We start from the raw sequence: 23,534 nt of genomic DNA, 5'->3' as shown, positions 1-23,534 counted from the left end.
ATAAAGACCAATACCATAATATACAACGATCATGAGATTGTCAGTGAATATTGCAGCTAATTAGTGATCTATACTTCTTGAGTTACCATGTTACAGCCATAACTGGCAGGATAGAAAGTCGCACAGCATTGTCCTTAACTCTGCTAAACTCTTAGGACAAAATAGGTCACCTCGAAATTACTGCCGGCTGGTGTGGCTGTGCGGTTCTAGGCGCTTCAGTCTGGAACCGCGTGACTCCTACGGTCGCAGGTTCGAATCCTGCCTCGGGCATGGACGTGTGTGATGTCCTTAGGTTAGTTAGGTTTAAGTAGTTCTTAGTTCTAGGGGACTGATGACCACAGATGTTAAGTCCCACAGTGCTCAGAGCCATTTGAACTACTTTTTCGAAACTACAATCAGAAGCAGAATTGTCACTGAAGTACAATATTTGACAGTGAAAGCACATTTGTGACTGGCATCAACGTACAGTCAAAACAGGAATGAAGTCCTCCGAGAGCACAGCCGTTTATTCGAAATTCAAACTCTTAGAAAGCTAGTATTCATACACACACTGAATGTTACACAGTATACGAACGTTACAAACATAATACATTTCAAGAAACCTCCAGAAATGATACATTCTAAATAACAAACAATTGCTGATTGGCAGGTTTTAACTGACGAAACACAGCATGCTACTGTATGCACCATGGCTCATCTCATTGACTCCTCTCCTGATAAACAGCGCCCGCTTTTTTTAGAAGTTCTCACTGGAGCTGACTACAGCACGACGGATCTTGATCTTCTCAGTGTTCCTCTGTATCATAGCGCTGGTGGACGCTGGCTCTCTGGCCGTGTTGTTACATCCTCTACACTACGATGAGCATTGAAGATAGCCCTCCCATCGAAACAAAGCCATCGTCAAGTGAGTCATTTGTTTCATTGACCTCACACAGCCGATTTGCGTCTCTGCACTGTAGTAAGGCTTCATACGGAGGTCATGCACGATCACTCTGAGCACCGAAGCGCCTAGAACCGCTCGGCCACATCGGCCGGCCTCGCCAGTGATACATGTATCTGATTCTACCTAGGGTCTTCAGGAAACCCAGGCGACGAGATGTTGGAGCATTGTTGAAATACTTCAGGATAACTGATCATAAATGCACTGAGATGATGAGTAACCATTTCCTCCCCACTGAATCACAATTCCTCTTGTACAAAGCTCCGTTTATTTTCTGGAATTCTCCTTTGGTCGGTTCCTCCTCCTTCAAGGCTTCTATAATTTTCATTAGCGCCGGATCTTTCCTCTGTTTAGTAGTAATGTCATTTAATGCAGTGTTGACTGAGAGTTCCGAATACCACTGTGAAACCTCAGTATTCATCTCACCACTCGACCCAACGGATCCTTCGGGCTACTCAGCCAGCATAGCGAAAGGAGGTCACAACGGTGATTGATTTGCCGAATAATTATGGCTGTAATTTGTTGATTGCCCTCGCTTGTCAATAGTACTTTGGAACCACACTTATTCAGCAGCTTCCTGAACCTGAAGTAGAACGGCACCTATCCCATAACCACTCACTCTTTGCAGTTTCCTCTATTCGCTGGTATCACTCTGTCGTTGTGGTATACGTACTTCAGTAGAAGATCTTTGCAAAGGTATTTTGTCCGCTCCTGTCATGATCGGATTAACGATGTGGAATAGCACTGAAAAATTCTGTGTGAACTTTTCCTTACGAAGTTTGATCATGTTTTTGTTCTGCTAATTGTGCTTGCTGCTGACTGTTGCCAAGTGTTTCCTTGAGTTCGGCCTAGAATTTGTCCTAGCTATTTATCTTCTCTTCATCGTTATTGAACCACTGTTGAGCTTTGACAAGTCCATTTGCCAAACACATTTTGTCATCATACCTGTTGTATTTGGCGACTCGGTTAATCGTGTTAGCCATTCCGTCGTGTCCTGAGAGGCTTCTCCGGAAAACGCTGATGTATGTCTGAGGTGCAGATCTCTTACTACTCTTTTGAATCCATCTGTATCCTGAATGTACGGATCTTAGGAATGATGTACTACTTACATTCCTGTTTCTGCACGTTTAGGCGACGGCTTCTACGTTGCATGATTGGAAACACGGTAATGTAGAAGTTTTGAAGCACCCAGCGTCTCCATCAATCAATCTCATGTCGAAACCCCAATCAAGCGCATATCCGAAGGCAGGGTCGCCGTTGAAGTACTACACTCGACAAGGAAAGCACGTTTATTACTGATACCTACGTACAGCCATATGAGAGTTGAAATCCTACAGGCTGAGTGCAGATGTTTGTACAAAGCACGAATGTTCTACCTTGTAGTTATTTATAGAATCATCGAAAGTTACAGAACACGCAAACGTTATAAACATAAAGTATTTCAGAAACTTCCACAACCGCCGGCCGGGGTGGCCGAGCGGTTCTAGGCATTACAGTCTGGAACCACGCGACTGCTACGGTCGCAGGTTCGAATCCTGCCTCGGGCATGGATGTGTGTGATGTCCTTAGGTTAATTAGGTTTAAGTAGTTCTAAGTTCTTGGGGGCTGATGACCTCAGAAGTTATGTCCCATAGTGCTCTGAGCCATTTGAACCATTTGAACTTCCACAAACGATAAATACGGAGTAACTGCTGGGGAAGCGAAGGTGCGGGTTTGAATTGTCAACCCCCAACACGGCAGCCAGCGACAATGACCACCACACTGCTCTGAACGCACTACAGATGATGGCCATGTTATTAACCATCTTAAAAGGACTGATCAGTCACTGGACCGCTGTAGATGGTGTAGGGGGTGTTCTAAGTGGGAGTGTGGATCTCCACCGCTGACATAAACCATGTGCCAGTCGACTGAACGAAATCAGCTTAATAAGAATGGTACAGTGAAGACATGACAAAACGGCCGAAAGGAGTTATCTTGTTTGGAGTGGTTAGTGACGTATTCCGATTTCTTGGTGTATCAGCGCAGACAATGTACCTACAAGTAATTGTGTACCAGTCGCAGCCATGTAATGTGTTATAATAACAGTAATGAAGAATCCTAATGACAAGGATCGAAGACAAGTGCTATGCATTGTCAGTTACAGTCGGCTCAAAACTCTCCAGAAATTGCAGCTGATGCTAAATGAAGGGCCATCTTATCAGCGAAAATTGCGAAGGAACGTGCACATTTGGAGTCGGGTAGCTGGCAAAAAGACCAGTGTTGACAGTACACGTATCTGCATGTATTAAATGGCCCAAAAACACAGAAACTGGACAGTATCTGATTGGAGGGATTTATTGTCGACCAGTGAGTCGCTATTTCGCGTCTTTTCGAATAATGCATGGCGTCGAGGAAACCGACTGCCAACGAGCCGTTTCACTTGCAGTGTGCGGAAGAGGAGGGCTGAAGTTCCATGGTAATGGTTAATATTACATAGTATTTTCATCAGTTCCTTCAGGATAAACTCGTGATACAAATTAATTGTAAATCACTCTGAATTCTCTTCTTGATAACAATTTAATTTCTAGTAGTAGTAAGAGGCTTACAGCCTTTGGCAGAGATATTGTTTGCCTAGTATGTCATGTAAACAAGACAGAACTACTTTTATCAAATATCTTTAGTCAAACGAAATCATTATTGTCACCTTTTTCATATTTCTATTTGTTAATAATGTATTTGCACCATGAAAAAAATATCTTTGGGGAATTTCAGCATGCACCACCAATGAAAAACAATGGCGTAATATGCTGTTATTTTACAGTGCTGTGATTTGTTTCTTACAACGCGTCATATGTTTTCCCATTTCTATAACAACATAACATGCTACAAGTGCATAAGCTCCGCCAGGTTGTGACGTATAGTCTTGACTGTGTAAATCTTGCAAACTTTGACGATGGAGCTTTTCTTCTGAAGTAAACGTCGCAAACAAAAACCTGTAAAATAAAACCGAAATACAATATGTGATAGGTTATATATATATATATATATATATATATATATATATATATATATATATATATATATATATATATATATATATATATATGAGTTTCTCAGTGTACCACGTGGAACTATTGCTGACGTGTTAAAACAAAATAAAATTGCGAAAGTTAAGTTTATTTTCTACTTGAGCAGTCTGAATAGCAACACTAAGTGGGATCGACAAGCCCACATGGTACAAGTCGATAACAGTTTATGACATCCCAGTTTTGTATTACTTTCTGTTCATAAACATCAATATTAAAAGAAAACAGAAAAATGGCAGAAGCAAAATGGAAAGAAACTGCTTGAAATTTGAAGAATTTTCAAACTCAGAATGATGTCTACCCATTTTTTTAAAAAAAGTCTTAAAAGAACTAAAAATCATTGCAGTCATCCAACAAGACTATGGATGATTTCCGAAGAGACCATATCGCAACTCGTATCAAAATGAAAAACGGACTTTAAACTTTCTGGTACGCAAACGAGCACCGATATTTAACCTGACACTGAATTAAATATCCCAAAAATTTAGCAAAAGATGCCAGTAATTCACAAATACGATGCTACTAAAATACAATTACTGCTATTAGCAAAAGCTCGACAAAAGAGGAAGTACGGAATGAAGTGAAAGTCAGCGTTTATCAAATCTCCACCAAAATAAATTCCAATGTTACTTATAATCCGTCTTGACTGCAAAATGTTTATTCATATGACCTGTTTCGGTTCATCTAGACCCATCTTCAGATCTTTAACGATAATGTTACTAATTTACTATTTCACGAATGCAACTCTTTTTCATCCTATCTAGTCAACATCAAATGTACCAGAACGTACCTGATACTTCGATTACAGGAGTAGCCCGTCCAAATACAGCAACTTTCACATGCTGCGTCACATAAAATTGGTTGGCAGAATGCACGTCATTTATATTAATTATAACACTATTACCGACAGGTGGTGTCTGGTACATTTGTTACATTACATATGCACATACTGTATTCAGTAGATTTTTGTGATTAACTTTTATCTCAAAAAATACTTAATTAAAATCTGTAGATGTCAAGGTTAAAATCTGTACTTATCGAAGTTAAAAAGACACAGTAAAATTATCATTTTTATACGATCTAAAACATAGGGCGATTTCTATACCTATGGCGCTGGTGTTGACTTTTTTTCTCCATGGTCTGCTTCCGTGGTTCCCGCCATTTCGGTGTTGTGCCGCGATCCGCTCAGTTGTCTGACGTCCCGTGGGCAAGAGGGCCGCACAGGAGGCCCCCGTCAACGATGCCAGGCGCTGCACGCATCTTCCAGTTCAATAATGGTGGAGTAGGCTGTTCGCAGAAGGCGAGTGCAACGTTAGTGTTCGATGCAGCACTCTACCTTGGTGCACGTGAATCAGCCTATGTAAGCCACCCAACAATGGCAAGGTAGTTAATCAACCCCAGAGTCCCGTAAGAAAAATTGTCCTTCGCAGACCCTAAAAGGTATGCAACCTTAGACTGTGGGCAGAAAACCACTGTTACCGCAAATTTCTGCAGGATTTTGGCTCTATTACACGAAATATTGCCAACAAAGCGACGAAAAGTTGTAAATTTTACCGGCGTTCTCTCCGCTTTATCCAGTACTTGGTTTATGATTTTATCTTATATTCTGTTAATCTGCTAACTTTGAAGATCCGAGGCTGTGTAATCTTGCTGCACAAGTGTTTTAATCACAATCATAATTTGTGACGTATGATAACGTGTCGACGATTATAAACAGGCAGGCCCTTGTGGCCTAGCTGTTCTAGGCACTTCAGTCCGGAACCGCACTGCTGCTATGGTCGCAGGTTCGAATCCTGCCTCGGGCATGGGTGTGTGTGATGTCCTTAGGTTAGTGAGGAAGGGGCTTCATCACCATTGAGGAATTGGAGATTTACATTGCTAATCAAAATGACTCGGATAATTTCTCAACAGAGCACAGTGAGTTTGCAAAGGATGAAAATTTTAAAAATTTTGACATCATTTTACGTGTTGTAAGAAATAGATACGGTCAAACTTTCAGGAAACCTTCCACTTACGTGGAGGGAAAAATATGTTTTACAGACATACATTCGGAAACGTTTTATTTCTATGTGGCAGCTCGTTTTCTACTTCTTTTGACAACCGCGTTGGTCGTGGGAAACGTGAAACGTTTTCTTGTCGAAATTACGGTCTTAGCGAGAATGGGACGGTTAAGATAACAATAAGCGACTGGAGGAGGCCTAGAGGTACGAGTTCACCTCAGCTGCAGTAAAAACCTATTCGTGAAGTTGACGGCAACCCTAGTGTCAGCGTAGACAATTAGCTACAACAAGTTATGCTGACCAGATGATTCTCTAGAGAGTGTTACTGGAGAGCCTGGAGCATGCGTACCACGTGCAGCCTGTGCAGGCACTACCAGCACCTGATTTTCCTGCAGGGATACGCTTCAGCGAATGGTTCACTGGATACTGTTTTTGTGTCAACCCTCACTTTAGTGCAAATGTGCTGTTCATGGATGAGGCTTGGATTCAACGTGATTACTTATGAGCCGTACAGAATCCTCACGAAATTGTGCAAGTCATGTCATCAAAAAAGATCTTTTGTCAACATATTGGTCCGTCATTGTTGATGAGTGTTTGTTAGGACCTCATGTTCTTCCACCCATGCTCAGTGAAGAATCTTAGCATGCTTTCTAAGAGTATACTTTACCTGTTCTGCTAGAGCATGTGCCTTTACGAGTGCGACAAAACAAGTACTTCATGCTCGATGGCACTCCTCCTCATTCCACCGTTAATGTACGTACGATTCTAAATCACGGATTCAGCTACAGACGGACAGGTGTACCAGTTCCCTGGCATCCGTGCTCTCCGAATCTAAACTCACTCAGTACACCAGCGATTCAGTGCGATGGCGGATTGGTGCACGTATCCTTGCTAAAGGAGAGCGTTCTGAGCATTTCAACTAAGGTAAAGTTTCATATATTGCTAGTAAGTTCTGCTTTTGTTTGTTTCTCGTGTTTACTGTAATTATGAGGAGAATTAGGAAAGATATCTAAGATGGAGCGTTTCAGAACCCACGTTTCTGTAACATATTTTCACAAGCTGCTACATGGCCGCGGATTAAACCAGTGATCCAGGAAGTGTAGAATAAATTTGTTTTATTTCCGCAAATGATCGTAAAGCTTTTGGTCCTTAGCTTACGAATTTCCTTAGACTACCAATTTCGGTCATCAATGACCGTTTTCAGGCCTGCAGCAAAACATGGGAAATGAAATACAAGTAGTGGACAGATCACGTCCTAAAACAATAATATTTCCCATAGCGAAATCTTATTACTTTCAAGGCTCTGGAAACAATGTTTTTTTTTTCGTTAAATGATGTTATGCGCCCGTACAACAGGCTACAGAAACAGAAAACCAATAGTAAGCAACCGCACACGCAGCCAGGTAATGGTAGTAATAAGGAAACAATGAAAATCATCTGAAGAAATTCCACGGCAATATGTCCCAGTAAACAGGGAAATGTTTTAGTAAATCTAAACGCCGATTCGATTTTCAGGTTAACAGCACCCTACAATTTGGCGTAAAACGTAAGCTGAGAAGTGTTGTAACCTCCCCCTCACTTGCCGACCTTAATGACAGTGAAAAATGAAACCGCGTGTACCTAATGGGAGTTTTGGAAAAGCAATCGTCACCGAAGTTAAGCTGTCGGTAAAGAGGGAGGAAAGGGTTACATCTAAATGAAAGGAAATGTACTAATGAAACTGGTGGAAATTAATTTTGAAAAGGGGTAAAGTTAATAAAGAAAGTAAATGTGCAGCCGTTACGTTAACAATTAACTAGCGGTAATTAGGTATTTGAGATTTGGGGGAAATCACGGTCGCCAGTCCTAAGGACAATTACTATAGTAACTGAAAAAGAAAGGTTATTACACATATAATTAGCACTAGAAGCGTGGCAACTGAAGGTTGACACGTGTAGTGTGAAAACTGAAAGTTTGTCAGAAGTAATAAATTTCGGTACACCCTGACTTAATTTAGCAAAAGAATTAATAAAACCGAAAAATCGAAAGTTAATTTAGTGACTGAAGTTAATAGTGAGCTTTCTTTCTGAAGCACATCGAACTTAAGTAAAATACGGTTAGTCTTGGACTACCTCAACAATCATTTCTAAAGCTACTTGAATCTACGCAATTTAGAAATAAGAGATTTAACTTTGAACTTGAATTAAATGATTCTGAACAATTAGCAATAGTAAAATTTAGTACGTACCAAGCTGAGCTGCAGTCACAGGTACGCTAAAATATGCTAACAAAACTCGCACTCTTAATTTGTGCTTATGTAATCTGAATATTGTAGCCAGCTATGCATACTTTGAAATTAAAGCAGTGAAATCGAATGGTATAATTTTAATGCTGGCGTTTAAATTTCAACGACACTCGGGTTCATTTCGGAAAAGGAAGTGACCCTGCTTGGTAATGCAATTGGGACAATGAGCAACAAAGGTTCATGCTAAGTTGCTGTTATTATAGTTACGAAAATGGTACAGTTTGAAAAGCTGAGGTCTGCCATACAGTTCTAAAACTTTACTTGCTTCCAGTCTTCCTTGATGGTTGATTGAAGGTTTGAAGCCGTCGATCGAGGAGGTGGCGACAGTCACTCATTGTCGGCCGTCGCTGTTGCAGAAGCTGGATGTTGGCGCGCCTTCTTCTCGACACGGTCACCAGACGAAACGGGCTCTTGATGTGCGCTAGTTAATGTTTCCCGTCCGCGACACCATGTCAGAAACTATCATCGCAAGTCGAGCGCAATTACATGCTGCCAAACCCCGAAAGCGCGGCAACTCGCGGAAGCGTCACACAACACACCTACTCCACTCGCTACTCCCGCCAGACTCCTTCCCTCAGCCCGCGCTCCACGCGGCAGAGTTAACACTACCAAAGATCCTACACACTTTGATTCTTCACACGACCTATCGACGTAATCGTTCGATAGCAGTTTTCCCTAGGCAAGACCCAGCGTAAAAATACAAATAATATTTACGAAACAAACCAATTATACATCGACATAAATGCATAAATATACAAATAGTAAAACAATTACAATATACAAAGAGACAGAAATGTCATATCTTGAGGTAACAAAGCAAGGAAAAAAATAGTACAATAGATGGAAATAGGAGGATATGCATTTCCGGCGTTACACGTGCCCCACATTGTCTGAGGATGTTCGTGTAACGTAAACAGACTCAGAAAATGTCCCAAAAAAGAAACAGCAGAAATGCATATGCTCAAAACATCAAAAAAATTTAGCATTCGTCTAATTAATCATAAACCAATTTTTAGACAATAATAATTGAGTGGAGACACTCCTAATCTTATTCCACTCTGTCATCTTGCACAAAATAAAACAGGTTGACAACATATCAAAATTCATAGAAAACATAGAAAATGGTTTAGCTATTCCAAAATCATTAAAATTCGTAACACTATAAGAAATGGAATACTATTTGCAAAATTGATCAGAGTACATGGTCATAAAAAACAGGTATATCAAAATACGCAAACTAATAATTAATTACATAGAATACACAATTTTATGTAACCTTTTCATAATTAATATTCTCGTCATGTCCAATTAACGCTAAACAAGAAAATAATATACAGCAGATAAAATAAAACATAAATATTGACAGCAGAATCCTTTCACATCAGCTGTCCGGGAAGAAAAGCAACTCCACATTCCGTACTCGCGAGTACAAAGAATGCCGACAGCGGAACAAGAGCCGACAGCGACACAAGAGCCGACAGCGGCTCGGTCTTTCCATTATTGTTGCGCCCGCCGGTGTGGCACGCTTGATCTCACTCCCCCTTGTAACGGCGTTTCCAGAACGTCCGTTTGACTGAATTCTTTCGGAAAAACTCACTCCCGAGTAATCTCAAGGAGTCCATAAAAACTATCACAGCGGATAACTCAACACTGTCCATCATGACACGCATGTACTAGCCTGAAACTTAAAACAGCGTCTAAGTACATCGGCAATGACTAATAAAATCACACATTCATGAAATATTACAGCAAGTTACAAAATCATATTTACATTCCTTAATCTACTGTGACTCAGCTGAAAACTTAAACTACCAGCTTGGATTTTTCAGATGATTACTAATCAGTTACTCTTAAATCATTTAGTCAAAATTAATTACTTATTAATTACAACTTCTTTAATGACCTCTAGGTCAGGCAAAAGCATCGTAACATGGCACATCCTTAAATCTTACACTCTATATTTACATACTGTACAAATTACCCATTGTGTGGTATTAATCGATCCTAGGTTGGTACAATTTCAAGTCTACAATATTCCGTATACCTAATCGTTTTCCAGAGCTTGGATACTCTAAGCAATAAGCATTTGTGTGAGGTACACCAATGACTTTACATGGTCCATTATAAACAAACTTAAATTTAGAGATTTCATTGTCTATCTCGCTCGATTTCTCATGAGCTTTTACAAGTACTAAGTCTCCGATTGCAAACTTAGCAAAACGCGTTTTAGCGTCATGACGACGTGTGCGAGCATCGGCTTTTAGCTTCATTACTTCACGCAAACGATCTTTTTTCACACCAATACTAATGTCAATCCGTGGAGGGAATTTGATTATCTCTTCCACTAAACTTTCTACACTTTTGTCAATGCCGAAATTCCTCACGTTACGGCAGTTCAAATTCATACCTACGTCAATAGCATCCGGCCAGTTAACAATGTGTATAGGCTGTATTGCCTATGCACACAGTCTCCTGCCTCGTCAAAACTAACTACTATTGTTTTATCTTGTGACATACATGTCAAAGTTTTGCTTTCACAATTAATCACTGCACGGTACTTTAATAGCCAATCTAACCCGATAATTACTTCCGTAGTTAAGTCTGGCACGACGACAAACTCTTGTTCAAATCGTGCCCCACCTATCTCGAAGTTGACAAAAATCTGTTTTGTGACCGGTTTACTGGCCTTCCCAGTAGCACCGATAATTTTCACTCCTGTTACTGGCAAAACTACGATGCCGGGTCTGTCTTTCAGTAACTCAAATATTTTCCCAGATACAGCACTCAATTCTGCACCGGTGTCAATCAACACGTTTAGTTGTAGGTCGTGCATATTAACAGACACTACTATCTGTCTACACTTGTCCTCGACTGTTTCTTTATTTTCCCACAATAAATCCTCGTCTATATCCAGGTCATTCCAGAAAAAACCATCCGGCTTTGATCCTAAATCCGGCTTATGTGGAGGCTTCTTCAGCCTCTGTTCAAATACAGTTTTAATTTCAACACGTTTGTCCTGAGGCTTAGCCTGTAGCTTCGCCTCCAATACCGAAACCTTTTCCTGTAACTCGTCAACTAGTGAGTGTTGCTTTGCTATCAATTCATTAATCGTCACCTTCGTTGATTCCACTTTGGTCAGATTCATCTCATCTGCCAATCTACCTGGAGGAATGTGTCCAGTAGTTTCTGCAATTACTTCCGTTAGATCTGCGCAACCCACACTGCTATCGTCTGACCGTATAATGTCAGCTCTAACCTCATACACGTTGTAATCTATGTGCTTTTCTACCAATCGTGTCCGGCTATCACTAAAATTTTCGCAATCTTTCTCCTTAATACTCTCGCAATGTTTAAACTGGAGGTTTGCGTCGGATGGGTCGGTTACTTCTACCACTGAAACTTTCGGTAAGGTCTGCCGGTTAGGGCCAGAACTTTCCGTGACTACTTCAACATCTAACTCCTGCGGGACGAAACACGACGAATCTTGCTCGTGCTCCCCCTTAACATCAACTATTTCTAGTAAAGTCTGCCGATTAGGGCCAGAACTTTCTATCATTTCACAAACACTATCTTCCTGCGGGACGAGACGCGGAAAATCCTGCACGCGCTCCCATAAACGCTTCTCCCATACAGACCCCTATAATCTCTTAGTTCGTCGTATAAGCGACCGAACTGCCTTAACCAGACCTCATCCCTCTCTGCATCCTCTCGCTCGATGACGGACGTTTTATCCGACATCTGATCTTCTCTCAACACTTGTGAATCATTATTAAACTCAATCTCCAGTTCCGCTGTGGGTATTACAGCTGCCACTTTATGATCGATTTCCGGAACACTACTTAAATTGTTCTCACTGACAGTGAATGTATTTTCTACTGCCGTGTATACAGCTGATCTACTACTTGTGGGCGCACTCTTTTCTCTTAACACTGGCACACTCTCCCGCCGTTGATTATTCCATACGGAATTTTCATAACGGCGACACCTGGGTTTTCTCTTGTTATTGGGCCGCCAAAATTTCTCCACGCCCGCTCGGCACCTCACCGGCGCGGCTAATGGTTTCCCTGTCTCGTCCCAGCAGATACGCTCCCCGGATGCTGCTGAGGCGGCTGATCACACCCTCTGGCGTTATTACTATTCTGTGAAGCCCGTATCACGTTAGTATGATACTGGTTTCTGTCATTCCTGTTATTATTTGCATTGTACCAATTGTTATTACGGTCCGAACCATTATTGTTATTGCTGCGGTATGCATTATTCCCATAGTTATCATTGTTGTGGTTGCTGTGGTACCCGTTGTTACCACGGCCTCTACCACTGTCGCGATTATTGCGCCAATTGTCCTCGTCCTCAACTCTCCCCAGGAAATCATTGACTGTCCTATAATTGCTTCCTACGTAGCGTTTTGTATCATCTGGAAGCTTCTTGTAGAGTTCCCAGACTATTTCGGATTCCGTGCGACGATCACGCAAATATTCCAACTTGCGGATCCAGCCCTCACAAAACTCCCTCATCGAACCGCGCGAATTCGCATCGAAAGGCCTCGATACGACAAATTCGCGCCAGACACTTTGCTGTTTTTGCTCTGACCAGTATTCAGCCAGAAACAAATTTTTAAACTCGTCAAAAGTCAGGTTCGTAATGTTGAGGTTTAAGCCCCAACGCTTGGCATCACCAGCCAGCACATCAATAACCGCATTAATTTTTCTCTCATTTGTCCATGATCTGGGTAAAACTCTTTCACAATTTTTAATGAAATCCGTCGCGTGTATACCGCCCTTTTTCAAGGGGTCGAACCGCTCCTCTTTCGTCAACAGTTCCGAACTATGTGCACAGATTGGCACATAGCTCTGTTTTTCGTCAAGTTTCTTTTCTAATTCCGACACTCTCGTAATTACTTGGCAAGTGGTTGTCGCAAGTGTTTCCACTTCCCTCTTTTTCTCTTCGCAGGTATTAGCCTGCTCCCTCACTTTAGTGTCTACTTCGGACACTAAAGCCTTTAAAGTTTCCACCTTCTGTTGATCCTCTTTTTTCACTAATTGAATTTGTTCCGTCACCTTATTCTCGATGATCGGAGCAACTGCTTCTCCTACACTTTTCTCGATTCTGCTAATTTCGGAATCAAAACGAGTATTTATGCTCGCAATTTCCGCCTGAACGCCTATCATTTCCTGTTTAAGATTACCGATTTCGGTATTAATTACAACAATATCTTCTTTCATTTTATCAACTTTTGTATTAACAACTCCAACATTGTTGTTAACAATGTTAATAGCTTTGTTCTGATTGTCTAGCTTGGCCGATTGACTCTTGATTTCGTTAATCAAAACATTCAATAAATCAGTTAAATTCCCGGAAACTACCGGTTCCACTTCCGTAGCGGCTTCCTCTTTAATTGTCCCCCCGTATTCGTCATAAAGGGATTCAGGTTTGATTTTCACTTCCGATTCCGAAACATTTTCTAAAGTTTGGAATTCCATTTCTGCTCTTTGTTGCGTTTCGGCGGTCGCGTCTTTCATGCTAGCCGCCTGCCCCTGAACAATGGGTACCGCGGTGCGCGTTTCCCACTGTTCGACCGATTGTTCCGTATCCAATTCTACCAAATTTTGGCAATTGTTGCCTTCACTCATTTTAATAATTTTCAATATAAATGCCAAACCTCAAATATAATTAGGATTACTCACACTACTTATTCTCGCTGACGTAACGGCCTGTACGTAACCAATACTTTGTTAATAGATTTGCACAATGCAAAATTCGTGTCCAGAACAACCTCAAATCTGAAGATTGTCCTGTCACCAGGTCGCCACGTGTAACCTCCCCCTCACTTGCCGACCTTAATGACAGTGAAAAATGAAACCGCGTGTACCTAATGGGAGTTTTGGAAAAGCAATCGTCACCGAAGTTAAGCTGTCGGTAAAGAGGGAGGAAAGGGTTACATCTAAATGAAAGGAAATGTACTAATGAAACTGGTGGAAATTAATTTTGAAAAGGGGTAAAGTTAATAAAGAAAGTAAATGTGCAGCCGTTACGTTAACAATTAACTAGCGGTAATTAGGTATTTGAGATTTGGGGGAAATCACGGTCGCCAGTCCTAAGGACAATTACTATAGTAACTGAAAAAGAAAGGTTATTACACATATAATTAGCACTAGAAGCGTGGCAACTGAAGGTTGACACGTGTAGTGTGAAAACTGAAAGTTTGTCAGAAGTAATAAATTTCGCTACACCCTGACTTAATTTAGCAAAAGAATTAATAAAACCGAAAAATCGAAAGTTAATTTAGTGACTGAAGTTAATAGTGAGCTTTCTTTCTGAAGCACATCGAAATTAAGTAAAATACGGTTAGTCTTGGACTACCTCAACAATCATTTCTAAAGCTACTTGAATCTACGCAATTTAGAAATAAGAGATTTAACTTTGAACTTGAATTAAATGATTCTGAACAATTAGCAATAGTAAAATTTAGTACGTACCAAGCTGAGCTGCAGTCACAGGTACGCTAAAATATGCTAACAAAACTCGCACTCTTAATTTGTGCTTATGTAATCTGAATATTGTAGCCAGCTATGCATACTTTGAAATTAAAGCAGTGAAATCGAATGGTATAATTTTAATGCTGGCGTTTAAATTTCAACGACACTCGGGTTCATTTCGGAAAAGGAAGGGACCCTGCTTGGTAATGCAATTGGGACAATGAGCAACAAAGGTTCATGCTAAGTTGCTGTTATTATAGTTACGAAAATGGTACAGTTTGAAAAGCTGAGGTCTGCCATACAGTTCTAAAACTTTACTTGCTTCCAGTCTTCCTTGATGGTTGATTGAAGGTTTGAAGCCGTCGATCGAGGAGGTGGCGACAGTCACTCATTGTCGGCCGTCGCTGTTGCAGAAGCTGGATGTTGGCGCGCCTTCTTCTCGACACGGTCACCAGACGAAACGGGCTCTTGATGTGCGCTAGTTAATGTTTCCCGTCCGCGACACCATGTCAGAAACTATCATCGCAAGTCGAGCGCAATTACATGCTGCCAAACCCCGAAAGCGCGGCAACTCGCGGGAGCGTCACACAACACACCTGCTCCACTCGCTACTCCCGCCAGACTCCTTCCCTCAGCCCGCGCTCCACGCGGCAGAGTTAACACTACCAAAGATCCTACACACTTTGATTCTTCACACGACCTATCGACGTAATCGTTCGATAGCAGTTTTCCCTAGGCAAGACCCAGCGTAAAAATACAAATAATATTTACGAAACAAACCAATTATACATCGACATAAATGCATAAATATACAAATAGTAAAACAATTACAATATACAAAGAGACAGAAATGTCATATCTTGAGGTAACAAAGCAAGGAAAAAAAAATAGTACAATAGATGGAAATAGGAGGATATGCATTTCCGGCGTTACAGTGTACGTGACAAATATGACGGCTCTGATGTATACAAGATCGAGTGTAATAATTGTGGTAAGTAATAGATCGGCCGAATCGGCTACTGTTCTAATATACGGATTAAGTGGCATTGACAGCCAAGTAATAAAAATCGGCCATACTGCAGAGCGTATTGATGAAACTGTGCATATTCTCCACAGAGCACAAGAAGGCCGTGCTTGGGATTTATCGGAAGAGCTTCAAATTTATAGAAGTAAAACGCAGAATCCAGCAAAAGTGCTCATCGGCAACGTAATTTTGTATTCACAGCTTACTTTGCTTTACTTAAAACTGATCTACGTTATCGATCCTTCTCTTTTCCCTTTATTGGATTTCGATTCCCCCCGAAGGGGGCTGGCTGGCAATAGCTTAGTACGTCGCTCTTCAGCCCACAGAATTTTTAAAACATAAGAAGATAAGAGACAATAAAAACAGGCGATAAAACGGTGATGTAAAATGTAAAACGGCGGAAAATTGTGGAAAGTTAAAACATAAAACAAATGGTGTGCTATGATAATAAAATACACACGAAGCAGACAGGGAAAAAGTAGACAGATAATTAAAAAAACACAGTGACAGTCTGGATTCTGTTCACAAGAGATATAAAAAAAATCACACCCTGTGGCAGCATGATGTCCATTTGCAACACTTCAGAAAAGACGCACAACATGTAACAATCACTGGGAACACTGCACTAAAAGGTCAGCATGAAGATGACACACCACAGGCAAGGGCAGATGGGAGGGGGGATCTGGACTGATGGAGGGGGAAGAAAGAGGGAGGGAGGAGAGGAAAAACGAAAGGCGGGCGGGGGGGAAGTGAAACGACAAAGGGAGACGACTCAGAAGGGGGGAGAAGGGCAGACACGAGAGGAAATGGGGAAAGGCAGAGGAAGGGAAATGAAAAAGGACTCAGGAGAGAGAAGGGAGGGAGAGAGATGGTAGACTGGGAGAAAACAGGATGGAGGGGGGAGGGGGAGGGGAAGAGGGAGCCTGGGTAAAGAATAAAGGAAAGGAGGAGAGTGAGGATTAGAGTTGATAGGAGGGAAAATGGAGAGAGGGCATCATCCGGGAGGGGGAGTTAACGGAAGCCACCTTGGAAAAGGGGATGAAGGGTGTATAGATGGAGGGCTGGGGGAACACAACAGTGAAGGCGCGGCAGAGGGTGGGGGTTGGAGAGGAGAGGAGCAATCAGGGGATGAGGGGGATGAAGGTGGCCGGAGGTGTAGAGTATGCGGATATGTTCGAGGAATAGGAGTAGATGGGGGAAAGGAATCAGGTCGTAGAGTATCCGCATAGGGGATGGGAGGCGTATATGCAAGGCGAGACGGAGTGCATGGCACACGAGGATCTGGAAGGACTTATAGAATTTGGGGGGTACGTTTCGAACCCCTCTCGTATGTACCGGGTGATCAAAAAGTCACTATAAATTTGAAAACTTAATAAAACACGAAATAATGCAGATAGAGAGGTAAAAATTGACAAACATGCTTGGAATGACATGGGGTTTATTAGAACCAAAGAAAAAGAAAGTAGTGCTAGACGTGTGAAAGATCTCTTGCGCGCGTCGTTTGCTGATGATCGTGTGCTCAGCCGCCACTTTCGCCATGCTTGGCCTCCCAGGTCCCCAGACCTCAGTCCGTGCGATTATTGGCTTTGGGGTTCCCTGAAGTCGCAAGTGTATCATGATCGATCGACATCTCTAGGGATGCTGAAAGACAACATCCGACGCCAATGCCTCACCATAACTCCAGACATGCTTTACAGTGCTGTTCACAACATTATTGCTCGACTACAGCTATTGTTGAGGAATGATGGTGGACATATTGAGCATTTCCTGTAAGAACATCATCTTTGCTTTTTGTTACTTTGTTGTGCTAATTACTGCTATTCTGATCAGATGAAGCGCCATCTGTCGGACATTTTCTGAACGTTTGAGTTTTTTTTGGTTCTAATAAACCCCATGTCATTCCACGCATGTGTGTCAATTTGTACATCTCTATCTACATTATTCCGTGATTTATTCAGTTTTTAAATTTATACTGACTTTTTGATCACCCGGTATATCTTGCCCTGTCGTTACATAGTATAGAGTGTACCACATATTTTCTCCATTTTCTGACGTTTTTGGTTTCACTCTAACGGTTTTCCCTTGTCTGTTTGCATAGTATATTTCTTTTAACAAGATAACATAATTAAGTGAGTTACAATATTTTCTTACACTTTTCTTGGAACGGCGTTTTGCAGGGTGTGTGAGGCCTTCTGGCTGTAAAGTTCCTCTGACTTCTCGCCTATGTCTCACTCTCGTGACTGATTACTTACTTTAGTCGGTGTTTAAACTTTTTCGTTTCTTCCTTAGTTATTCTATCAGCTTTCGAAAAATGGTTCAAATGAGCACTATGGGACTTTACATCCGTGGTCATCAGTCCCCTAGAACTTAGAACTACTTAAACCTCACTAACCTAAGGACATCACACACATCCATAATCTAGGCAGGATTCGAACCTGCGACCGTAGCGGTCACGCGGTTCCAGACTGAAGCGCCTAGAACCGCACGGCCACACCGGCTGGTTCTATCAGCTTTATATTATGCCATAAGCTCCATAAGCTTGTTGTTGTGCATGTTATTATTTTTACCTTAAATAACCACGAGGAAATCTCAGATCATGTATTATCCTTTTAACTGTACTGTACAATTTGTTATGAACAGTAGCGCGACTGACAGTTTGACTCCACAAGCACTGGGCCTAGTTTACACCATAGTTTAAATATGTCAGACCTTGGTAAGCTTGTTTTGTGACGATGCCACTATGGTTTTATTACATTAGGACACGTTATAAAACAGGTATGCCTCGTTATGTTTTAAGCGCATGTTTCCACAACCATGCTAGCAATCATTATTATGGCTATACAGGGTGTTACAAAAAGGTACGGCCAAACATTCAGGAAACATTCCTCACACACAAATAAAGAAAAGATGTTATGTGGACATGTGTCCGGAAACGCTTAATTTCCATGTTAGAGCTCATTTTAGTTTCCTCCACCTACGCTCAATGGAGCACGTTATCATGATCTCATACAGGATACTCTACCTGTGCTGCTAGAAAATGTGCCTTTACAAGTACGACACAACATGTGGTTCATGCACGATGGAGCTCCTGCACATTTCAGTCGAAGTGTTCGTACGCTTCTCAACAACAGATTCGGTGACCGATGGATTGGTAGAGGCGGACCAATTCCATGGCCTCCACGCTCTCCTGACCTCAACCCTCTTGACTTTCATTTATGGGGGCATTTGAAAGCTCGTGTCTACGCAACCCCGGTACCAAATGTAGAGACTCTTCGTGCTCGTATTGTGATACAATACGCCATTCTCCAGGGCTGCATCAGCGCATCAGGGATTCCATGCGGCGGAGGGTGGATGCATGTATCCTCCCTAACGGAGGACATTTTGAACATTTCCTGTAACAAAGTGTTTGAAGCCATGCTGGTACGTTCTGTTGCTGTGTGTTTCCATTCCATGATTAATGTGATTTGAAGAGAAGTAATAAAATGAGCTCTAACATGGAAATTAAGGGTTTTCGGAAACATGTCCACATAACATATTTTCTTTCTTTGTGTGTGAGGAATGTTTCCTGAAAGTTTAGCCGTACCTTTTCGTAACACCCTGTATAGTCGGGCTGCTCAACTAAAAATCCTTTTATTCAGTATTGTAGTATATGAAATTTAAAACGACTACAAAATTTAGTTATTTAAACCTTTATCGTAAAATCGTACTCTTACGATGATTTATCCTGTGATATCTCTGGTTTCCTCGAAGTGACTGATTAATACTGCGCGTTTTCGTGTTCAACAACTCGAAGGAACACCCGGAAGATGTATTGCGGCTATAGTTTTAAGTACATCGTTGAAAATGCGCTTTTACGGATTGCGTTTGGTAAAAATAATTTGTCAAATATGTGTGGAGTATCACAGTAGAGTAGGTTACATACGCTACAAGGAGTGACGTACCTCGCTCATCTCCGTTCACAATGTGCTTTTCCAAGTGTGCTTGTGAGTAAACTACTGCGTCCTTTTCTGTTGTGACAGCGCTACATTTACAAAATTTTAATTTTTCAGTGACCTGTACAGAATCACTGCTAAGTTATTCGCATTCTGTTTTCTATCACTTCTGAAGATGAACTGGAATTGTAATTTCGTAGACTCCTCCATGATATCTGAAGGATGGAAAAGGAAAACATTCTAAGCGCCTTTTTTTTCACAAAGTGCGTTTTCAATGCTATATGCTCAGTACTCTGTCGCATGTCTCTAGACTTGTGTATGGCCTTCGCGCAAAGCTGTTCTTCCCTCTGGAGTTGCAGAATTTAAAATGTAGGAGCAGTGGTTGGTTATCTCTTTACTACAGTTCTACTGTTTAATAACGTAATGTTGTATTGCTGTACTTGTATTACGACAAATAAAGGGTAGTGTATAAGCATTAATGGAACTTGCAATGAAACTATCTTCCTGTTATTTTGTCGAAATTCCCATGTGAAATTATATGATACAAAGCCGTAGAGCGAAATATTTTAATAAGGAATACAGTTTGAAATTGTAATTTCGTAGACTTCTCCCTGATATCTGAAGGGTGGAAATGGAAAACATTCTAAGCGCCTTTTTTTCACAAAGTGCGTTTTCAGTGCTATTTGCTCAGTACTCTGTTACATGTCTCTAGACTTGGCCTAGGTGCCAAACCATGGAGAAAGACTTTCAAACATCTGTTGGTAGACAGTGTATGGCCTTCGCGCAAAGCTGTTCTTCCCTCTGGAGTTCCAGAATTTAAAATGTAGGAGCAGTGGTTGGTTATCTGTTTACTACAGTTCTACTGTTTAATAACGTAATGTTGTATTGCTGTATTTGTATTACGACAAATAAAAGTTAGTGTATCAGCGTTATTGGAACTTGGAATGAAAACTATCTTCCTGTTATTTTGTCGAATACTGACTCTATTCAGGCTCTGGCCGTCCAGAAAACATAAGATGATCCTTGGAAAGAAAAGAGAACAACCAGTCCCTGCCAATAATACTATTTATTTACACAAATAGCGCCGTTACCGGTTCCTACCAGGTAGTATATCTACAAACGCCCATTCATATTTATATTGCATTTGTTGATGTTTACGTTAATTGTTGGAAATAAAACAGGCAACAACTAATGTAAATAACATCACAGGTTTTTTAAACTAAAACGGCTGTCTAATGATGAACCTGTCAGTTTGAACCCGGAAATGGCGCGCTATTTGTGCAAATAAATAGCGTTGTTAACGGTGACTGGTTTCTGTTTCCTTCTCTGCAAGAATCTACTTGTACAAAACTTTCTTACTGGCACGTAGAACCAGTCAATCACTTGGTATGACAGACTGTTCTTAATAAAATATTCATTTTCTTTTTTTACCGGTAGTGAATAAGACAATAGAAAAGACATAGAATCTAATCTTAGTAAACTCAGGCAGGTGTGTGGAACAGTCAACAAAAAGCTTTAAAAACAAACTAAGAAAGATACTCAAATTAAATTCTACAAAACTGTTGCAGTCCCCACACTGATCTACGGCAGCGAATCCTGAGTGATTACCAAAAGTCAAGAAAGCGGCAATGAGGCACAAGAAATGAAATTCTTGAGAAGAGTTAAAGGCAGTACAATCAAAGACAGACTAAAGAGTCAATATACAAGAGAAGAACTAAAAAAAATTTGTCTAAATGGCAAAATTGTAGATTATAGAAGGAAATGGAATCAGCACCTACTAACAATGGACAGACTCCAGTTAAAGGCTAGAAATTTCAAGCGCCATGGAAGGAAACATAGAGAAATATCCAGGAAAAGATAGGTGCTGTAACAGGCAATTTTGTGGTACAGCAGTGAGCAGTAGATTTGGTACACCATCTCAGTTTTTTTGGTAATAATTCACTGATTTGCAAAAAGAGATACAGTGTTTGTCATCCTCTAGGTACACATCAGATTTGAGGTTTGGAACGTTTTCCATCTCCGCTCAGTACTTGTCGTTCTTGTGGCTAGGGTAAGTAAAAGTTTCGGCGCCAGCTACAGCAATTTGCGGCACGGGTCCGTCCCTGCCACAGCTGTTACCTGCCAGCAATGCCTCGCGCCCCCGCCGGCGAGCTGTCGTGTGAGAGTGTCGTGGTGCCGCAGGCAGGCCGTTCCCGGTACGCAACTGCTCGCTGTGGAACCAGACGGCGTCCTCCGTGGAGGTCGTGTGCCAGCCGGGCTTCGACGGCGGCCTGCCGCAGAACTTCGTGCTGGAGCTGCACGCCGCGCCCGCCTCCAGAGCCGGCGCCGCTTCCAGCTCCAGCGCCGGCGCGCGCCTCAACCTCACCGCCAGCGACTTCCCCTCCTTCGTGCTCACCGACCTCGAGCCCGACCTGACCTTCTGGGCTGCCATCTACGCCGTCAACGCCAAGGGCCGCAGCGTGCCAGTCCTCATCGAGGAGATCACCTCCAGGGACGCGGAGCGCAGGACAGGTCGGTGTCACCTATTGTTTTTAGCACTAACAACGACTCTCCACGGGAAACATTACCGGAGTGCCATGAAGCTTCGGCCCGTTACTTTGGTTAGGGCAGGCACAGTACCGCGGTTACCCGAGCTAGATGAGTTAGGAGAGGCCCTGTCATCACAACATCGCTTAATGCTGTCTTACAAGGGGACCATGAGATGTTTTAATCACGGATTTCGATAAATCCAAGATACTTGAAGAAAGGTCAGCGTTGGCCCTAATTTTGATTGTTTATTGACAGCAAACTCGATTTTCAATCACATAACTATCATCTTCAGTGCTGTAGTGTACAAATTAAAACTCATAGGCACTGGTGTCAAGTTATTACCAGTAACCAGAGCTATGAAACTATCACAATAATTTATTTATTGAGGTGTTGTGATGCCTATGAGATTTAATTTGTACACTACAGCGCTGAAGATGATCATTATGTAATTGAAAATCGATTTTGCTGCCAATAAACCATCAAAATTACGGCCAACGCTGACCTTCCTTCTAATTTCACGTATATGGCCGTTGTGCACACAGCACTCTATGGAGTCGCCAATCAACTCCAAGATATGTTGTAGTCCTAGCATGTGACTAAGGGCCTTTAATGCGGCGGCCTCTAGTTTCCGAGAATATGCTTACTGTAATTTTATGCGTACCTCCTATATTTATAACTTTAGTTGTATTTCGATCAACGAGCTTAGCGCTGCGAGTAAGTCTCACGGCTGCCACACTAACAGTATGTTTTCAAATCCTGCCCACCTACCTTTTTTCGGTGTCATCGTACGGAATATCATTAAATAGCATATGGCACGCAAAATTATTCAAAAGTAGTGATTTTCGTTGTAGTTATTTCATTGATAAATCAATCATTACAACAGAATCGTCTTCCTATTGCTCGGAACGCTTATTGTACTACAACAGAATTCTGAGCAGAGTCAGACGAATCACAGATTCGTAGAGCACCACGCACATGTAATGGAAGATACTACTTTGCAAGCACACGGATTTTTTAGAAGCGATACTGTCCATTTAAATCAGAGAGTTTGTTCTTTCTTCGATCAACTTTGATGCAAACCAAGCGTATTTCATCATTCTTGTGAAAGTAGATGCACTAAACTGATGCAGAATTAAATAATGAATATTTACGGAATCTTCCCTCGAAGTGATTGCGCTGTTGCTATTTAGCGTTTTGAATGTTTTTCGTGAAACTCTTAACATGCCTGCAGCTGTAGTACATTTGGGTGCGATCATTTTTACGGTACAAGTGCATGTTTCTCTT

At 41.6% G+C, this 23,534-nt stretch overlaps 1 protein-coding gene across 1 annotated transcript in view; it reads left to right on the top strand.

Moving 5' to 3' along the window:
- The window catches only part of LOC126093000 (nephrin-like), a 245,731-nt gene that overhangs the window by 150,797 nt on the left and 71,400 nt on the right, over positions 1-23,534 (top strand). The window contains exon 10 of the mRNA XM_049908694.1: positions 21,903-22,232. Within this exon, the coding sequence (XP_049764651.1) occupies positions 21,903-22,232 (330 nt within the window). The remainder of the gene's footprint in view (positions 1-21,902; positions 22,233-23,534) is intronic.

Source organism: Schistocerca cancellata, chromosome 1 (assembly GCF_023864275.1).
Source record: "Schistocerca cancellata isolate TAMUIC-IGC-003103 chromosome 1, iqSchCanc2.1, whole genome shotgun sequence".
NCBI lineage: Eukaryota > Metazoa > Arthropoda > Insecta > Orthoptera > Acrididae > Schistocerca > Schistocerca cancellata.
The sequence above is the reverse complement of the archived record's forward strand: the minus strand, read 5'-3'. Positions and strand labels throughout refer to the sequence as shown.